General features: G+C 41.6%; 2 protein-coding genes across 2 annotated transcripts in view; both read left to right on the top strand.

The window, feature by feature from the left end:
• The window catches only part of ENTPD1 (ectonucleoside triphosphate diphosphohydrolase 1), a 64564-nt gene extending 60416 nt beyond the window's left edge, over positions 1–4148 (top strand). Inside the window, exon 10 of the mRNA XM_006880209.1 lies at positions 3948–4148. Coding sequence (XP_006880271.1) covers positions 3948–4148 — 201 coding nt within the window. The remainder of the gene's footprint in view (positions 1–3947) is intronic.
• A 7627-nt stretch (positions 4149–11775) lies between these two features.
• Positions 11776–13978, top strand: part of LOC102855954 (coiled-coil and C2 domain-containing protein 2A-like) — a 43814-nt gene continuing 41611 nt past the window's right edge. Inside the window, exons 1-2 of the mRNA XM_006880208.1 lie at positions 11776–11931; positions 13164–13218. Of these exons, the coding sequence (XP_006880270.1) occupies positions 11776–11931; positions 13164–13218 (211 nt within the window). The remainder of the gene's footprint in view (positions 11932–13163; positions 13219–13978) is intronic.

Here is a 13978-nt window from a genome sequence, read left to right as displayed (position 1 = left end):
TCAATTAGAAAAAAAGAAACATGCGCCCTGAGGAAACTTCACTACTGTGCTTTACCACAGCGCCATCTGCTGTTATGTAGGCACAGAGGAATACTTCAATTAGCTGTGCAACTCATGGTTAATGAAAATTATCAAAAGCAGTCTTTTTCTATGTATGCAAACCAATGTAAAAAAAATTTTTAATACACCAGATGCTCTGCTGAAAAAGGAGGAACAATTTCCTCCTGTACCAGTCAGATCTGATTTGACGGTACACATACACGCACACATGAAAATAAAATAAAATTTAAAAAAAAAAACCCAACATTTTAAATAGACTTTAAAAATCAGTATTTTTCTAACTTTCCCCCCTAACATTTTAAATCATACTTGATTATGGTAAATATATTTTACCCATTTTATAAAATGTGATTTCAAGCGAAACAAAGCATTGAGACAAAAGACTCACTTGTCTGGTGTCATCCATGTCATTATACTCTGTTGTTGTTTTTACCCTTGAGTTGGAAATGGCCCATAGATAATCCTCCAGCAGGTTTTCAGGCAGGAGAAAATTGCCCACCTTTCTCCTATGAAGCAGCTTGTGGATTTGAACCACATACCTTTGCACTGGCAACAATTCCTTACCATTAAGCTACCAGAATTAATGCCTTTGAATTGTGGTCTTGAAAAAAAGAGTATTGAATATCCCATGGACTTCCAGAAGAACAGATGTATCTTCAGGAAAAGTGCAGTCAGAGGGTTCCTTGGAGGCGAAAATGACAGGCTTTGCCTTGTACTTTGGGCATGTTCCTAGGAGAGGCTATTTCTTGGGAAAGGACACCATGCTTGGAAAGGTGGAAAGACAGTGGAGGAGGAAAGGCCTCGGTGAGACAGACACAGTGACTGCAGCAATGGGTTCCAGATGATAAGGATGGCCCGGGTCAGGGTTCAGGTCCATTGTTCATAGGGCTGTTAGGAGTCATACTCAACTCTCAACTCGATGGCATCTAACAACAAACCATCAGAATTGTTTCCTTGTCTGTTGTTGTTGCTGTCGAGTCACCTGCGACTCATAGCGACCCTATGTACAACAGCCTTAAACCCTGCTCTGTCCTGTGCCAATCTCATTGTCTCTGACACAACCACCCCAATTACCCCAGTCACTGAATCAGTCCACCTCATAGAGGGCCTTCCCCTCCTGTACTGTCCCTCCACCCTCCCAAGCATGATGACCCTCTCTAAGGAACGGTACCTCCTCACAACATGTCCAAAGTATGTCACATGAAGCCTCAGAATCCTTGCTTCAAAGGAGCAGCCTGGTTTAACCCTCTCCAGGTTAAACCTGTTCGTTTTCTTAGCAGTCCATGGTACATTCAATACTCTTCTCCAACACCACTGGTCAAAAGCATCAATTCTCCTTCTATCCTCCCTAATCATTGTCCAGTTCTCTGATGCATAGCAAGTGATTGCAAAGACCATGGCCTGTATCAAGCGCACCTTAGTCTCCAGAGTGACACCACTGCTCTTTAGTACTTTGGAGAGGTCCCTAACAGCAGACTTTCCCATCACAATTAGTCTTTTAATTTCCTCACTGCTTGTGCCAAGAGTGTTGACTGTGGAGCCAAGCAAACTAAAGCTGTGAATAATCTCAATCTCTTCACCATCCATCCTGATGCCGCCAATTGGCCCAGTGGTGAGAATCTTTGTCTTCTTGATATTGAGCCTTAATCCATATTGAAGGCTGTAGTCCTTGACCCTCTGCAGCTAGCATTTCAGGTCTTGGACCAGGAGGCAGTCGTCAGAACAGAGCAAGAAAACACTGCATGGTTCAAAACTGGGAAGGGTGTGTCCTGCCTCCATACCTTTTCATCCTATATGCAGAACAGATTATCCAGGAGGCTGGCTGTATGAGGAGAAGTGTGGTATCAGGACTGGTGAAAGATCCATCAACAATCTGCATTATGCAGATGACACAACAAACTTGAAATCCTTGTCAGTAGACTTTAATAATTCAAACACATTTTTGCTTTGTTTTGATATCCCAAGCTTCTTTCCATTTCATTATGGAGTTATCAGGGGTATTTTGAATGTTATGCCTATTACAATTTAAATTATATGCTCAGGACAGTCCTGATTTATGTTGAGCTCTAAGAAATACCCCAATGTTTCTAAGCCCTAAGCAATAACTCCTCCAACTCTGGATCTTTCATTGACACACAGTCAGGTAAAATCTCTAGACCCTATTGAGGGAAGCTGGTACTTTATTTCTTTTCAGTGTTAATGTTCGGGGGTGGGGGAGAGGGTATTTTCATATGTTTCTGGTTAGAATGCAAATTAGCACAACCTGTTGGAGAACCACTTTCACAGTTTGCATCAAAGAACCTTAAAAGTATACACACCACTTTATTCAGTTACTCTCTACTTCTAAGATATATCAGTAATTTAATAAATGGAATAAAAATTAACATGTAAGACAGTTCAGGCCTGTGATGGTGTTCTAGAAATGTCCCAGGACATAGGGTGATATTGACAATGTATTGTTAAGTGGATAACTACACATACAATTTACTTCCATATTTTGGTAAGAAAAAAAAAAGATGCATAGAGAACTGGGAGGATATAGAATAAAATGGTAACAGCAGAAATTTGTGTGTGGTTAAAAATGGGTGATTTTTATTTTCTTCTTTAAGCGTGTGTGTGTGTGTGTGTGTGTGTGTGTGTGTGTGTATTCCCTAATTTATCTACCATGACCACATGCAACTTATATAGTTTCCAAAATTATTCATGGACTACTTGCATTCTTATAGTACGTAGGGTTTTCGAAGGCCTGTCATTTCAGAAGTGGATGACCAATCCTTCTTCCTAGTCTGTCTCAATCTTTAAATATATATAATAGTATCTGACAGACAAACATTCCACAGAAAAGAGCAGATGAAAGACATTTGCCCAGTTATAACAATGACCAATAGATTCAATGTTGCTGCCCACCCATGCTTCCTTACTCCACCACCATCCCTTCCTACTTCTGCCTACAGCATTCAATGCCCGTCTCTCATTGACCAGCCCCTGATGTGATGGCCTAAGTCTCAAGCCATCAGGATTTCTGTGATTCTGAACATATCGTGCTGCTGTGAGTCTCTTATGATGCAGCCAATGTGACTTCAATTTTAAGTCGCTATGAGTTGCAAGCGACTCAATGACACATAATAACTTGCATTCTGGTAATTTCTAAGGTGACAAATATTCCCAGGAAGATGGCAGACTCAGAGCATGCTAGATGATAAGAATTGTTTTATATATGTATACATAGGCCTCTATATTTTAATAAAGTGAGATTGATTTGCTGGGATTATAGCCCTGAATTTTTCTAGGTGAATTATAAAGAAGTCCTGATTGTATACACAGAGGTTCCTGAGCTTGACAGGGCTCTAAAAAGCTATTGAATAAGCCCTTATTCCATTATTGCCTGCTTCCTGCCACGTTTGCTTTACACTCACACAACAAAACAGCCTCTAAAGACCTGTTTGGTTAAGTTCTTCTAGACTGAAGAGTTAGCCATTCACTATTTTTCTTTTTTATTTGGAGCTACAGTAGTTAGGCTTCCACTTCTTCTTCCTCACGTGCTGCTCTATTTCCCCTGTGACCATATTCCTAGACTGTTGCTATTGTTATGTGCCAACTCACAGCTGACCCTCCAGCAGGTTTGCAGAGGCTGTCAATTGCATAGCAGGAGACTGTCTGTCGCTACCCTGTGGAGCTGCTAGTGTATTTGAACCACATGTCTTTGGGTTGGCAGTATAATTTCTTACCTAGTAGGCCACCAGAGTTCCTCTCTTCCTAATCCTCAATATAAAATTAATCCATTTAGAAAATTTATGTAGTGGTTGCTCAGTCTATGGCTGGGTTTTTTGAAATCTGTAAGTTGTCTCCTTGGTCAGCAAGTAACAGAGCTTCTTCGTTGTTTGCAGATCGATGACAATGCTGAAGCTGGCTGGACGTTGGGCTACATGCTAAATCTGACCAACATGATCCCAGCCGAGCTGCCAAAGCCCAAACCTTTCACCCGCCCCACCTACATCACCCTGATGGTCTGCTTCTCCCTGGTGCTGGCCATAGTGTTCATCCTAGGCACCATCATCTTTCACAAGTCTTTGAATTTCTGGCAATAAATGGACTAGCAGGGCAGCTGGAATCTGCTGACTGGAGTAAGAGAAAAGAAACCTGCCCTGGAGCACCTTCCTCCATGGCTCGTGGGAGACCATCTTCCCTCCTCACCAAGGCCAGTCTCGACCAGCAGGAAGCATCCTTGCCTTTGGTTAAAAGCCTTTCTTTGGAAGATCGTCATCATTCTCTGCTTCCAGGACTCCCTGGCAGACACTGACTCTACTGTCTTTCCCCAGTGTCTCATTCTCCTCCATATTGTATGTTTGGATAGGTCTTGAAGACCTGCCCCTTTTTATCTTTGCTTTGTAAAAGAACAATATTGGTTTATTTTGTTGTTTCTCTCTATTTTTTTTTTTTTAAAAGAAGAACCATGAATTCTGAGTCCTGTGCTGAGAAGTTGAGCTGGTTAAAAGAAGAATCTCAAGAACTGGCTCAGTTGTACTCGTTGAGTCCCCTTCCGTCTCCTGCTTCTGATTTATTAAGAAAGCCATAAAACATCCCTGGAAAGGACAGACATGTCTCCCTTCTCAGCCCATCCTTTGAGTGGGAGGATCCTCTAGACCCGGCAATTATGTATTAGGGCCAAAGAAATTTACAAGCAATCTATGAGCTTCTGTAGTTAATACTTAATTGGATCCAAAATAGGGATGTGGATGAGTTACATGACCCTGAGTGATGCCAAAATGCTGCAAAATGGAACACCCACCCATACTAGACTTTTAAAAAACCTACACCTTGATGTACATCTAAGTGTTCAAATTATCAAAGTCTGCTACAAAGGAGGTATGTACATTTGTGTGGGGGGGGTAGAATCGTAACTCAGGGGTGGCAATATGTATCCTACAATGCATCTGCTGGTTTTGTTTTCTAACTGTGGTGATATACACATACAGGCATACCTCAGAGAGATTGCAGGTTTAATTCCAGACCACTGCAATAAAACAAGTACTGCAATTAAATGAGTCCCGCTGAGTGTTTGGTTTCCCAGTGCATATAAAGTTCTTATCACGCTCTATTAAGTGAGCAACAGCATTATGGAAAGGCTTAAAATACTGTGTGAACTAGTAACAATGAGAAACAGGAGACACAAACCGAGCACATGCTGCTGGAAAATGGTGCCGGCACACTTAGAAGACACAAGGTTTCCAGAAACCTTAACTTTGTAAGAAATGTATTGTCTGCAAAATGCACTAAAGTACAGCACAGTAGAATGAGGTAGGCCTGTAACTCTGAGCACCACTTTAACATGTACAATTTGGTTACAATATAGTGTAACCATTGCTACTGCCTAGTTACAGAACATTGTCATCACCAAAAATTGGCTAGAGATAAGAGCCTTCCTGGGATCAAACCAGCAACAATGGCTGAAGGCATTAGACATAAGATGCTCAGTGAGGTTTAAAGCTCAGTATATGACATATATATCTTATTGTCCCAGGATTTCATTTTACGAGAGCCAAGTATGTGAGGGGGGGCAGTTAACAGCCCACGCTAGTTGCTCTTCCGTCAATTCTGATGCATGGTAACCCCATGTGCCGCACAATGAAACTGCAGATCTTAAGGTTTTTCAAGACTGTGACTTTATGGAAGCAAATGGTCTTTCATGGAAAACACAGGCCTGTGTGTCAAGGTTTTTCTAGGTGGGTTCAAACTGCTAGCCCTTTGGTTAGTAGTTAAGTGCTTAACAAGTGGCAGAGAATGGCATGTCTTTGTGCTATAGTGGAATCAACACATTAAAATGTACTAGGGGTACCACCTCAGGAAATAAATGTTTAACTATAAATACATAAATAAAATTTACTAGGGATCAGACCTGAAAGTGTTGTTGCCATCCCTGTCACACAAGTATGGACTTTATTTCTTTATTCTGTGGAATATTTTTTATCTCTATAAAGCGTGCACTGGGTGTTCAGCTGCTATCCCAAAGGTTGGCAAGTTCAAGTCCACCAGTGGCTCTGTAGGAGAAAGACAGGCAGTCTCCTCTCATAAAGATGGACAGCCTTGGAAACCCAATGGAAGGTTGCTAAGAGTCAGAAGTGACTCAACAACAGTGGAATTTGAGGTATTTTGTAGAAGAAAGTCACTGTGAACATCTTCAAAGAAACAGAGTTACCTGTTGATAAGAATTAAGTGGGGATAAATTGCTCTGACTTCGTGTCCAGTTCTTCATTGGAGCCCGAACATTGGGCTCATGGGTGGGAACAAGCTCTTCCAAACACTAGAAGCTAAATCTTTACTTTTGGACATAAAGTAAAAACCAATTATCTAGGTGAATATAAACTTAATGAAACTGTGAACAGGGAACTGTTCCTTTCTGCGACTCAGAACTGAATTTTCTGGCTTTCATCAGGTATCGAAAGCCAAGATTGGGACATTTAACCTCTTCATAGGTGGCTGATTGGCAAAAGAGAGAAGACCGTCAACCAGATGGATTGACACAGCGACGCAGCAATGGGCTATTGTGAGGGTGGCACAGGAAAGCTCTGTTGCTCACAGGGTCACTATGAATTGTCCTTGACTCAACAGAGCCTAACAATAACAACAGTAGTAGCTGGTTATACAGTTACACCTGCTATTTTGTGAACATTTATGAATTGTGTTCAAATATGTTTACATTCATTTTCTAATTTAATCCTTACAATTATCTGACAAAGCAAGCTATTTGGATTATTAAAGATTCAGTCTAAAGATTTTATCACTTGCCTAACTGGCTGAGCCAAAGCTCAATAGCAGGTGCTTAACTCATCCTTTCTTTCCTAAATGTACTAGTTTGTTTCTTTATGACTCCCAAGTGCAAGCTTAGCTTTACAGGAACATGGGATCCATGGGGCATGATAGAGAACCAGGGAGATGATGTATTTCTTGATGGATTTGTAATTTAACATAATTTTAAATCCACAAATACTTCCATGGCACTATTAATACTTTGTTCGTGGATTTTACATGGTAATACAGGTGGCATAAAATGCAATTAATGATTACCACATTTCTTGGATTTTTATTTATACTCTTTTTGTCCCTGCACAAATATTGGCATCAAACAAATGGTATTTTATGAAAACCAAATAGCAGTAAGTAGAGCCAAGTAGCAGTTCTTTTATTCTTCATCCCTATATCGACAAAGAACTGGTGTTCACATTATCTCATCTGATCCCAACAACAAGCCATGAGAGTTTAAGTATTACTTCTATTTTACAAATGATGAAATTGCGTAGACTCACCTACGCTAGTATATAACAGAACTGGTATTCAAATCTAACTTTTGGTTCCAAGTCTGTTACTTTTTCTTTTCAAAACAATGCTCCTCAACAAGTTGGAACTGGAAAATCAGACTTAGATATGCTTCAATTAAATTCTTTTTTGTTGTTGTTGGTTATTGTATTATAGAGTTGGAACCAGCCCACAGATGACCCTCCAGCAGTTTTTCAGAGGCAGATGGGAGGAGACTGCCTATTCTCCCATGGAGCAGCTGGTGGCCTCGAACTGGATGCCTTCAAGATTGCAGTGCAGCTTCTTGCCACTGGGCCACCAAGCTCCCTATCCAATAGAGATATCTAATAACAATTCTGTTGAAGGGAAACTAGGATTGATGGAGATTCAAGATTATGTTTTGCATCATTTGGGATGATGCAAACCAAATAAGATGGGTCAATGTCAATAGTAATAGTACTGACTTCCATATTCCAATATTACTGTCAGTAATAGACTGACTTCCAGGTATGAAAGTGGAATAGAAAGATAACACTTCAAGTTCTCTTTACCAAAGATAGCTATAAACAAATATAAGCCTGGAACTCTGGTAAAAAAGGAAGGATAAAGAGGAAGAACTAAAGAAAAACCTAGAATGAGAAGGCAGATGGAGTACAGTGTCATGAACAGGGCAATGTGGCCATTTAGAATAGTTATTTATTTGCCATGGAAACTGGGGTCACTAGGAATGTCCACCCTGCAGCTAGCTGACAGGAACGGTGTGATATTCTTCCTAATCCCTCACACCCTTCTGGAGAAGGGGTAGTGCTATTCACCCACCACCATCCACCAGGTGGTGGGAGGAGTGTGTACCCTGGTTTATCTTTATTCCACCTGACGGTAGCTGTGCCATTTCATATTCAACACTGGGAGTTTACACAGCTCAACACTCATAATCTCTTTGGGAACCAGTAGACTACTCTGTGCCAGACTTACAGCTGCCCCCTTTACTAGCTCAGGCATCACCTTTGAGTATTGCACCCTTTGCTGGCTGCATCGCCCTTGGGGATTTCAAGTGTGCAGTGATTATCACATCACACCAGCCCTCTCTGCTTGGATACTTGCCAATGTCCCCCCTCTAGACTGGCAAACACATGATCCATACACTTCACACTATGCACCAAAACCAACTCAAAACAGATCAAAGCCCTAAATGCCAAAGTTCTTGAAAGATAATGAAAAAAAAACTAAGGAACCTTATTTTTATCATAAATAACCTATTAAACACAACTAATGCAAGTTAATAGATGATAATGTGTATAACTGAAACTTCCTAAAAATTAAATACCTATGCTTATTAAAAGATTTTACCAAAAATGTAAAAAGAGTACCAACACACTGGGGGGGGGGACGGAAAATGATCTACTTTACAAGGATCTGCTCTCTAAAATACATAGAAAACTCAGCAACTCAATAACAAAACGACAAACGATCCAATCAAAAAAATGAGCAAAGAATATGATCACTTGATAAAAGAACACATTCTGGTGACCAACAAACATAAGATGCTTGTTATCTTTAGCCATAAGACAGATGCATTAAAAAACCACAATGAGGTATCATGTCTCCCTATAAGAAATGGCAATGATAAAAAAATAAGAACGAAACCAGAAAACAAATGCTGCTGAGGCTACCCAGAGATTGTAACCCTTACACTGCTGAAGGGATTTTAAAAGAGTAGGGTTTAGGGCTGTTGTACATAGGGTCGCTATGAGTCGCAAATGACTCAACAGCACATAACAACAACAACAACCACTACAGAAAATGGTATGGGCCCTTTCTCAAAAAGCTAGAAATAAACATACAATATGACTCAACAATCCCACTCCTAAGTATATATCCAAGAGATATGAGCAGTGGCATTGAAAGACATACACACACCAACGTTCACTGCAGGTGTATTCACAATGGCAAAGTCTATGGAAATAACCTACATGCCTATTAATGGATGTACAGATAAACTGTAGAACATTAATACTATGGAATACCACATAACTATAAAGAGTAACAAAGAGTCTACAAAATATCTTAAAACATGAATGCAGAGAACATTTTGTTGAGTGAAGTAAGTTAATCACAAAAGTACAACTATTATATGGCTCCACTAGTACAAAGGCACGTGATTAAAATCCACCAGCTGCTCCTCAGGAGAAGGATGGGCAGTCTCCTCCCATGTGACTCACCACCTCTGAAAACCCACTGGAGGGTCAGCTATAGGTTGGTTCTGATCTGACGGCACACAACAGCAACAACAACGTTATAAAAAGTTAAGAACAGACACACTGAAATAAGTCTTCTTTGATAGGTACCTGGAAAGGGAGTAAGAAGGTGGAGGAGTCACCATCTTGATAGTAGATACTTATTGTTTTTGGTGATGGGAATGGCAATACCAAACAAAGATGAAGTCCACACAACACAATCAAAGTAACTGAAGTCACTAAGAAGTACACAATAAAAAAATACTTTATTAAATGCTTTTAACAAATTCAATTTTGAAACAATAATAACAATAAAAAATACTTAATTTGTTTCAGAGACAGAATTGCATGCATTCATGTCTATAGGAAGGCATAAGTGAATGTGTGTGTAGGTACCAGTGTATCTATAAAAAAACAAAATCCAGTTGGTTCTGACTCAGGGCAACCCTTCCTCAGGCTTCTGAGTCTGTAATTATTTTATTTATGGGAGAGATCTGCCAATCATCTGCCATCTTCATTTGGAGGCCAGTCTTTAAGATTTTTCCATAGAATTGGATGGAAAGTGTACCTCTTCAGAATTCTCGACACCCATTCCAAGATTTACAAAATATAACCAACTCATTGCTGTTGAGTGGGAGCTGACCCTCCAGTGGATTTTCAGAAGCTGTAAATGCAACAGGAAGAGATTTCTCATCTTGCTCCTTCACCGAAGCTGGTGGATTCAAACTCACTGTCTTTGAGTTGGTCGCACAGCTCCTTATCAAGTAGATCATTGCCGTTGTTGTTGTGGTTGTTGTTAGGTGCCTGCCAAGTTATGTTATTTGTGTGCGATTCATAGAAAGCCTGTGAACACTCAATCTGAACCTCGCCCTAACCAGTGCCATCCTTAGCATCTCTGGAACACAGAGCCCGTTGCTGAAGTCACCATGTTAATCTATCTCATTGGGGACCTTCCTTTCTTTCTCTGACCTTCTTTCCAAGCACGATGTCCCCTTCCAAGGAACAGCCTCACCTATCTACATATCCAAAGTATAAAAGGCAAAACGTCCCCGTCTTGGCCTCTAAGGAGCACTCTGGCTGTAATTTTTTCCAAAGATTATTAAACATCAATAAACAATCAACATAATCAATAAACATAAATTTGAAATTTAATTTAGGAACATAAGTTGAACACAAAATAAGGGGGGAAAGTGAAGCTACAAACCATTTGGTTTTTAAGGGGGGAAATTACCTATGGATAAAGATCTCTATTGGAAATAGTAATGTTTAAAAACAATAAGAAACGTTTATAGAGGTCTTTCAGGTGCTACGATGTAAATCTTATTTCCTATAGCCAAGAATCCATAAATACTATTTTAAAATTAGAGAATATGCTCTTTGAGGAAAGGTTAGCAGGAAAAAAGTGAATGTAAATAAAGCTTGGGGTACAAAAGTACTAATGGACTTAAAAAGACTTTGTATTTTTGTCACTCATTTTTCTCATTGCCCATCAAGTCAGAACTGACTCATAGTGGACCCTCCAGTGAGTTTTCAAGGCTATAAACTGCATGGGTGGAGAACCTCATCTTTTCTCCATTGTGCTGCTGATGGATTTGAACCCGTTTGCTTTAGGCTAGCAGCTCGATACAATACAGACTACGCCACTAGAGAGCTCTTTCGACTTCTGTAGGTCTGTTAAGCTATTCCATGGGAGAAAATGGCAATCGCCTCCTGAGCAATTTGATGTTAAGTACTTGCGTAGCCCGCGACTCATCACAACCCTATGTACAAAAACAGTTTACAGCCTCTGAAAACATGCTGGAGGGTCAGCTATGAGTTGGTTCCCAATCAAGGGCACATAATGACAGATAGCCCTGCCCCCCAAATCGCCTCGCCCCCAATCGCCCCGCCCCCTGGCAATGCCAATTACCTCCACAAGCTGGCGCCACCGAGAAAGAGAGACACAGACACAGAAGAGAGACACAGAGAGAGAAAGAGACAGAGTCAGAGAGACAGAGATACACGGGCTTCCCAGAGCCAGGCAACCCCGCTCTCAAGTCTCTTCCAGAACAGACGCTGCTGACAGACAGCTTCAATCGTTGAGGCACAAGCCCGGGCCTTGGCTCCTGCCAGAGAAGGGGGGAGTACTCACAGCCTCTGATTCCTCTACAGCTGTCATAGCGCAGGGAGCGAGGTGAACACGTGGATGCACAGTCGACCCGGGAGGGAGCGCTTGCGGAGCCGGGCTGAGTTGCACTGCGCATGCTCCCGCGCTTGCGTCCCGTGTTCCCAGCGTGCGCGCCGGCGCGTGGCGAAGACCCGGGAGTTACAGGAGGTGTTGGTGACTTTCCCTGAGTCCACGGTAGAATGGACGTCTTGACTTCGCTGACCAGACACAGAAAAGGTTCACTCTTTAGCCAGGTGCCGGCCGAACTGCCCTACTCACGAGTAAAGCCTCCCGTCTTTCCCTGCCGTACTCGCCAGCATTTTGACTGATTGCCTTCGGGTTGTATCCGACTCAGAGCTGACCCTCCAGCAAGTGTTTAGAGGCAGTACATTTCATGGGAAGAGATTGTCCATCTCTCTCCCTTTGAGCAGCTAGTGGATTCGAACCTCTTTTTTTTGACTCGGCAGCACCTATCCTTACCCACTACGCCATGAGAGCCCTAGATGGGGTGCGGGTCTGGCCTCGACCAGGGTCCCAGCCACACTGACTGCTGGGACATGTAGTCTGGATCTGTTAGGTATTTATTGTCGTTGTTGTTATGTCCCATCGAGTCACCTGCGACTCATAGTGACCCTCTCTGTACAATAGCTCTGAACTCTGTTCTGAGCAAGTCTCACTGACCTCTACACACCTACCCCCTTACTCTAGTTTCTGCATCAGTCCACCCTATCTGGGGTCTTCCTCTCCTGCGCTGACCTTCCACCCTTCCAAGCATGATATCCTTCTCCAAGGACTAGTCTTTCCTGGCCACATGCCCAAAGTATGTGAGACGAGCTTTGGAATCCTTGCCTCCAAGAAGCAGCGTGGTTTCACCCTCCCCAGGATAAACCTGTTTGTTCTCTTCACAGTCTATGGCATGTCCAATACTCCAGCAGGTTTTCCGAGGCTGTAAATTGCACAGGAGGAGATTGCCTATTCTTTCTCCCATGGAGCAGCTTAATAGACCTACAAAAGTAGGAAGAGCACTCAGGTGGTGGTTTTTAAGTCACCACAACTCAAAGGCATCAATTACCTTTGGAAATTAACTGAGCTGTAAACCGTTCCATTTTACAGCGTTAGGAGACAGTGCTTGATTTTCATCATTTCTGGGTGAACTATGGGATCAACAGCTAGTGTAACCATTAAAAGATAGAGGATTTAAGTGGTCAGAGACGGAAAAGAGTAAAGGACAGGGCGTTAGAAGTTTAAAGAGCGTCAAGCGCTTAGTATTGTCATATTGCTATAATCAATTCAATGATAGCTAACACTAGCATACTAATGCATTTTCAAGGTATTCTATGTATAAGAACTGATAAATGTATGAAGGTATTAATGTCAAAACAAAGAGATACAACAAACTACTTCCTTCGCTTTTTTGTCTTTTACAGATGCCTGAAGAGAAAGATATTGTTGAAGATATTGTAGATAAACATCTAAAAAAAGGTTGTCAATAACCACAGCTCTAATGTTCTTGGTTTTTAGAAGTTATAAATGTCTAATCGTATGCCAGAATTTTGACTGGGAGAGAAATTTTTTAAGATATTATTTGGAATAGAAACAAAACTTCTTAAACAATGTAGGATAATCAGATTGGAATGCAGAGTAAAGTCATTACAGTTAAAGTTAAAGCTTCCTTCTCTTTCTGAAAATGTGGAGAATCCACTAGTGCTTAAGAGAAATAGACCATTAAGATACAGAAATATAGAACCTGCTTCAGGATGTCCTAAATCTCAGACATGAGAATACACAAATAACTGTTGAACCCTGGTCCATTCATCCACCACATATCTACTGGGCAGGTGCTGTGTGCAAACAGAGTAAGAGAAAAACCTGTTGTTATGTGCCGTCCAGTCGCTTGCGACTCACAGTGACCCTATGTACAGCAGCCCTAAAACCTGCTCTGTCCTGGGCCAATTGCACTGTCTCTGACACACCCATCCCGATTACCCCAGTCACTGGGGTAATCAATCCACCTCATAGAGGGCTTTTCTCTCCTTCACTGTCCCTCCACCCTACCAAGCATGACATCCCTCTCCAAGGACCAGTCCCTCCTTACAACATGTCCAAAGTATGTTAGATGGAGCCTCAGAATCCTTGCCTCCAGGGAGCCGCCCTGTTTAACCCTTTCCAGAATGAATCTGTTTGTTTTCCTAGCAGTCCATGGTACCCTCAATACTCTTCTCCAGCACCACAGTTCAAAGGC

The sequence above is a fragment of the Elephantulus edwardii genome, unplaced genomic scaffold (assembly GCF_000299155.1).
Source record: "Elephantulus edwardii isolate Elephantulus edwardi_28Jun2011 unplaced genomic scaffold, EleEdw1.0 scaffold00006, whole genome shotgun sequence".
Taxonomy (NCBI): domain Eukaryota; kingdom Metazoa; phylum Chordata; class Mammalia; order Macroscelidea; family Macroscelididae; genus Elephantulus; species Elephantulus edwardii.
This window is presented reverse-complemented; position numbering and strand designations above follow the sequence as displayed.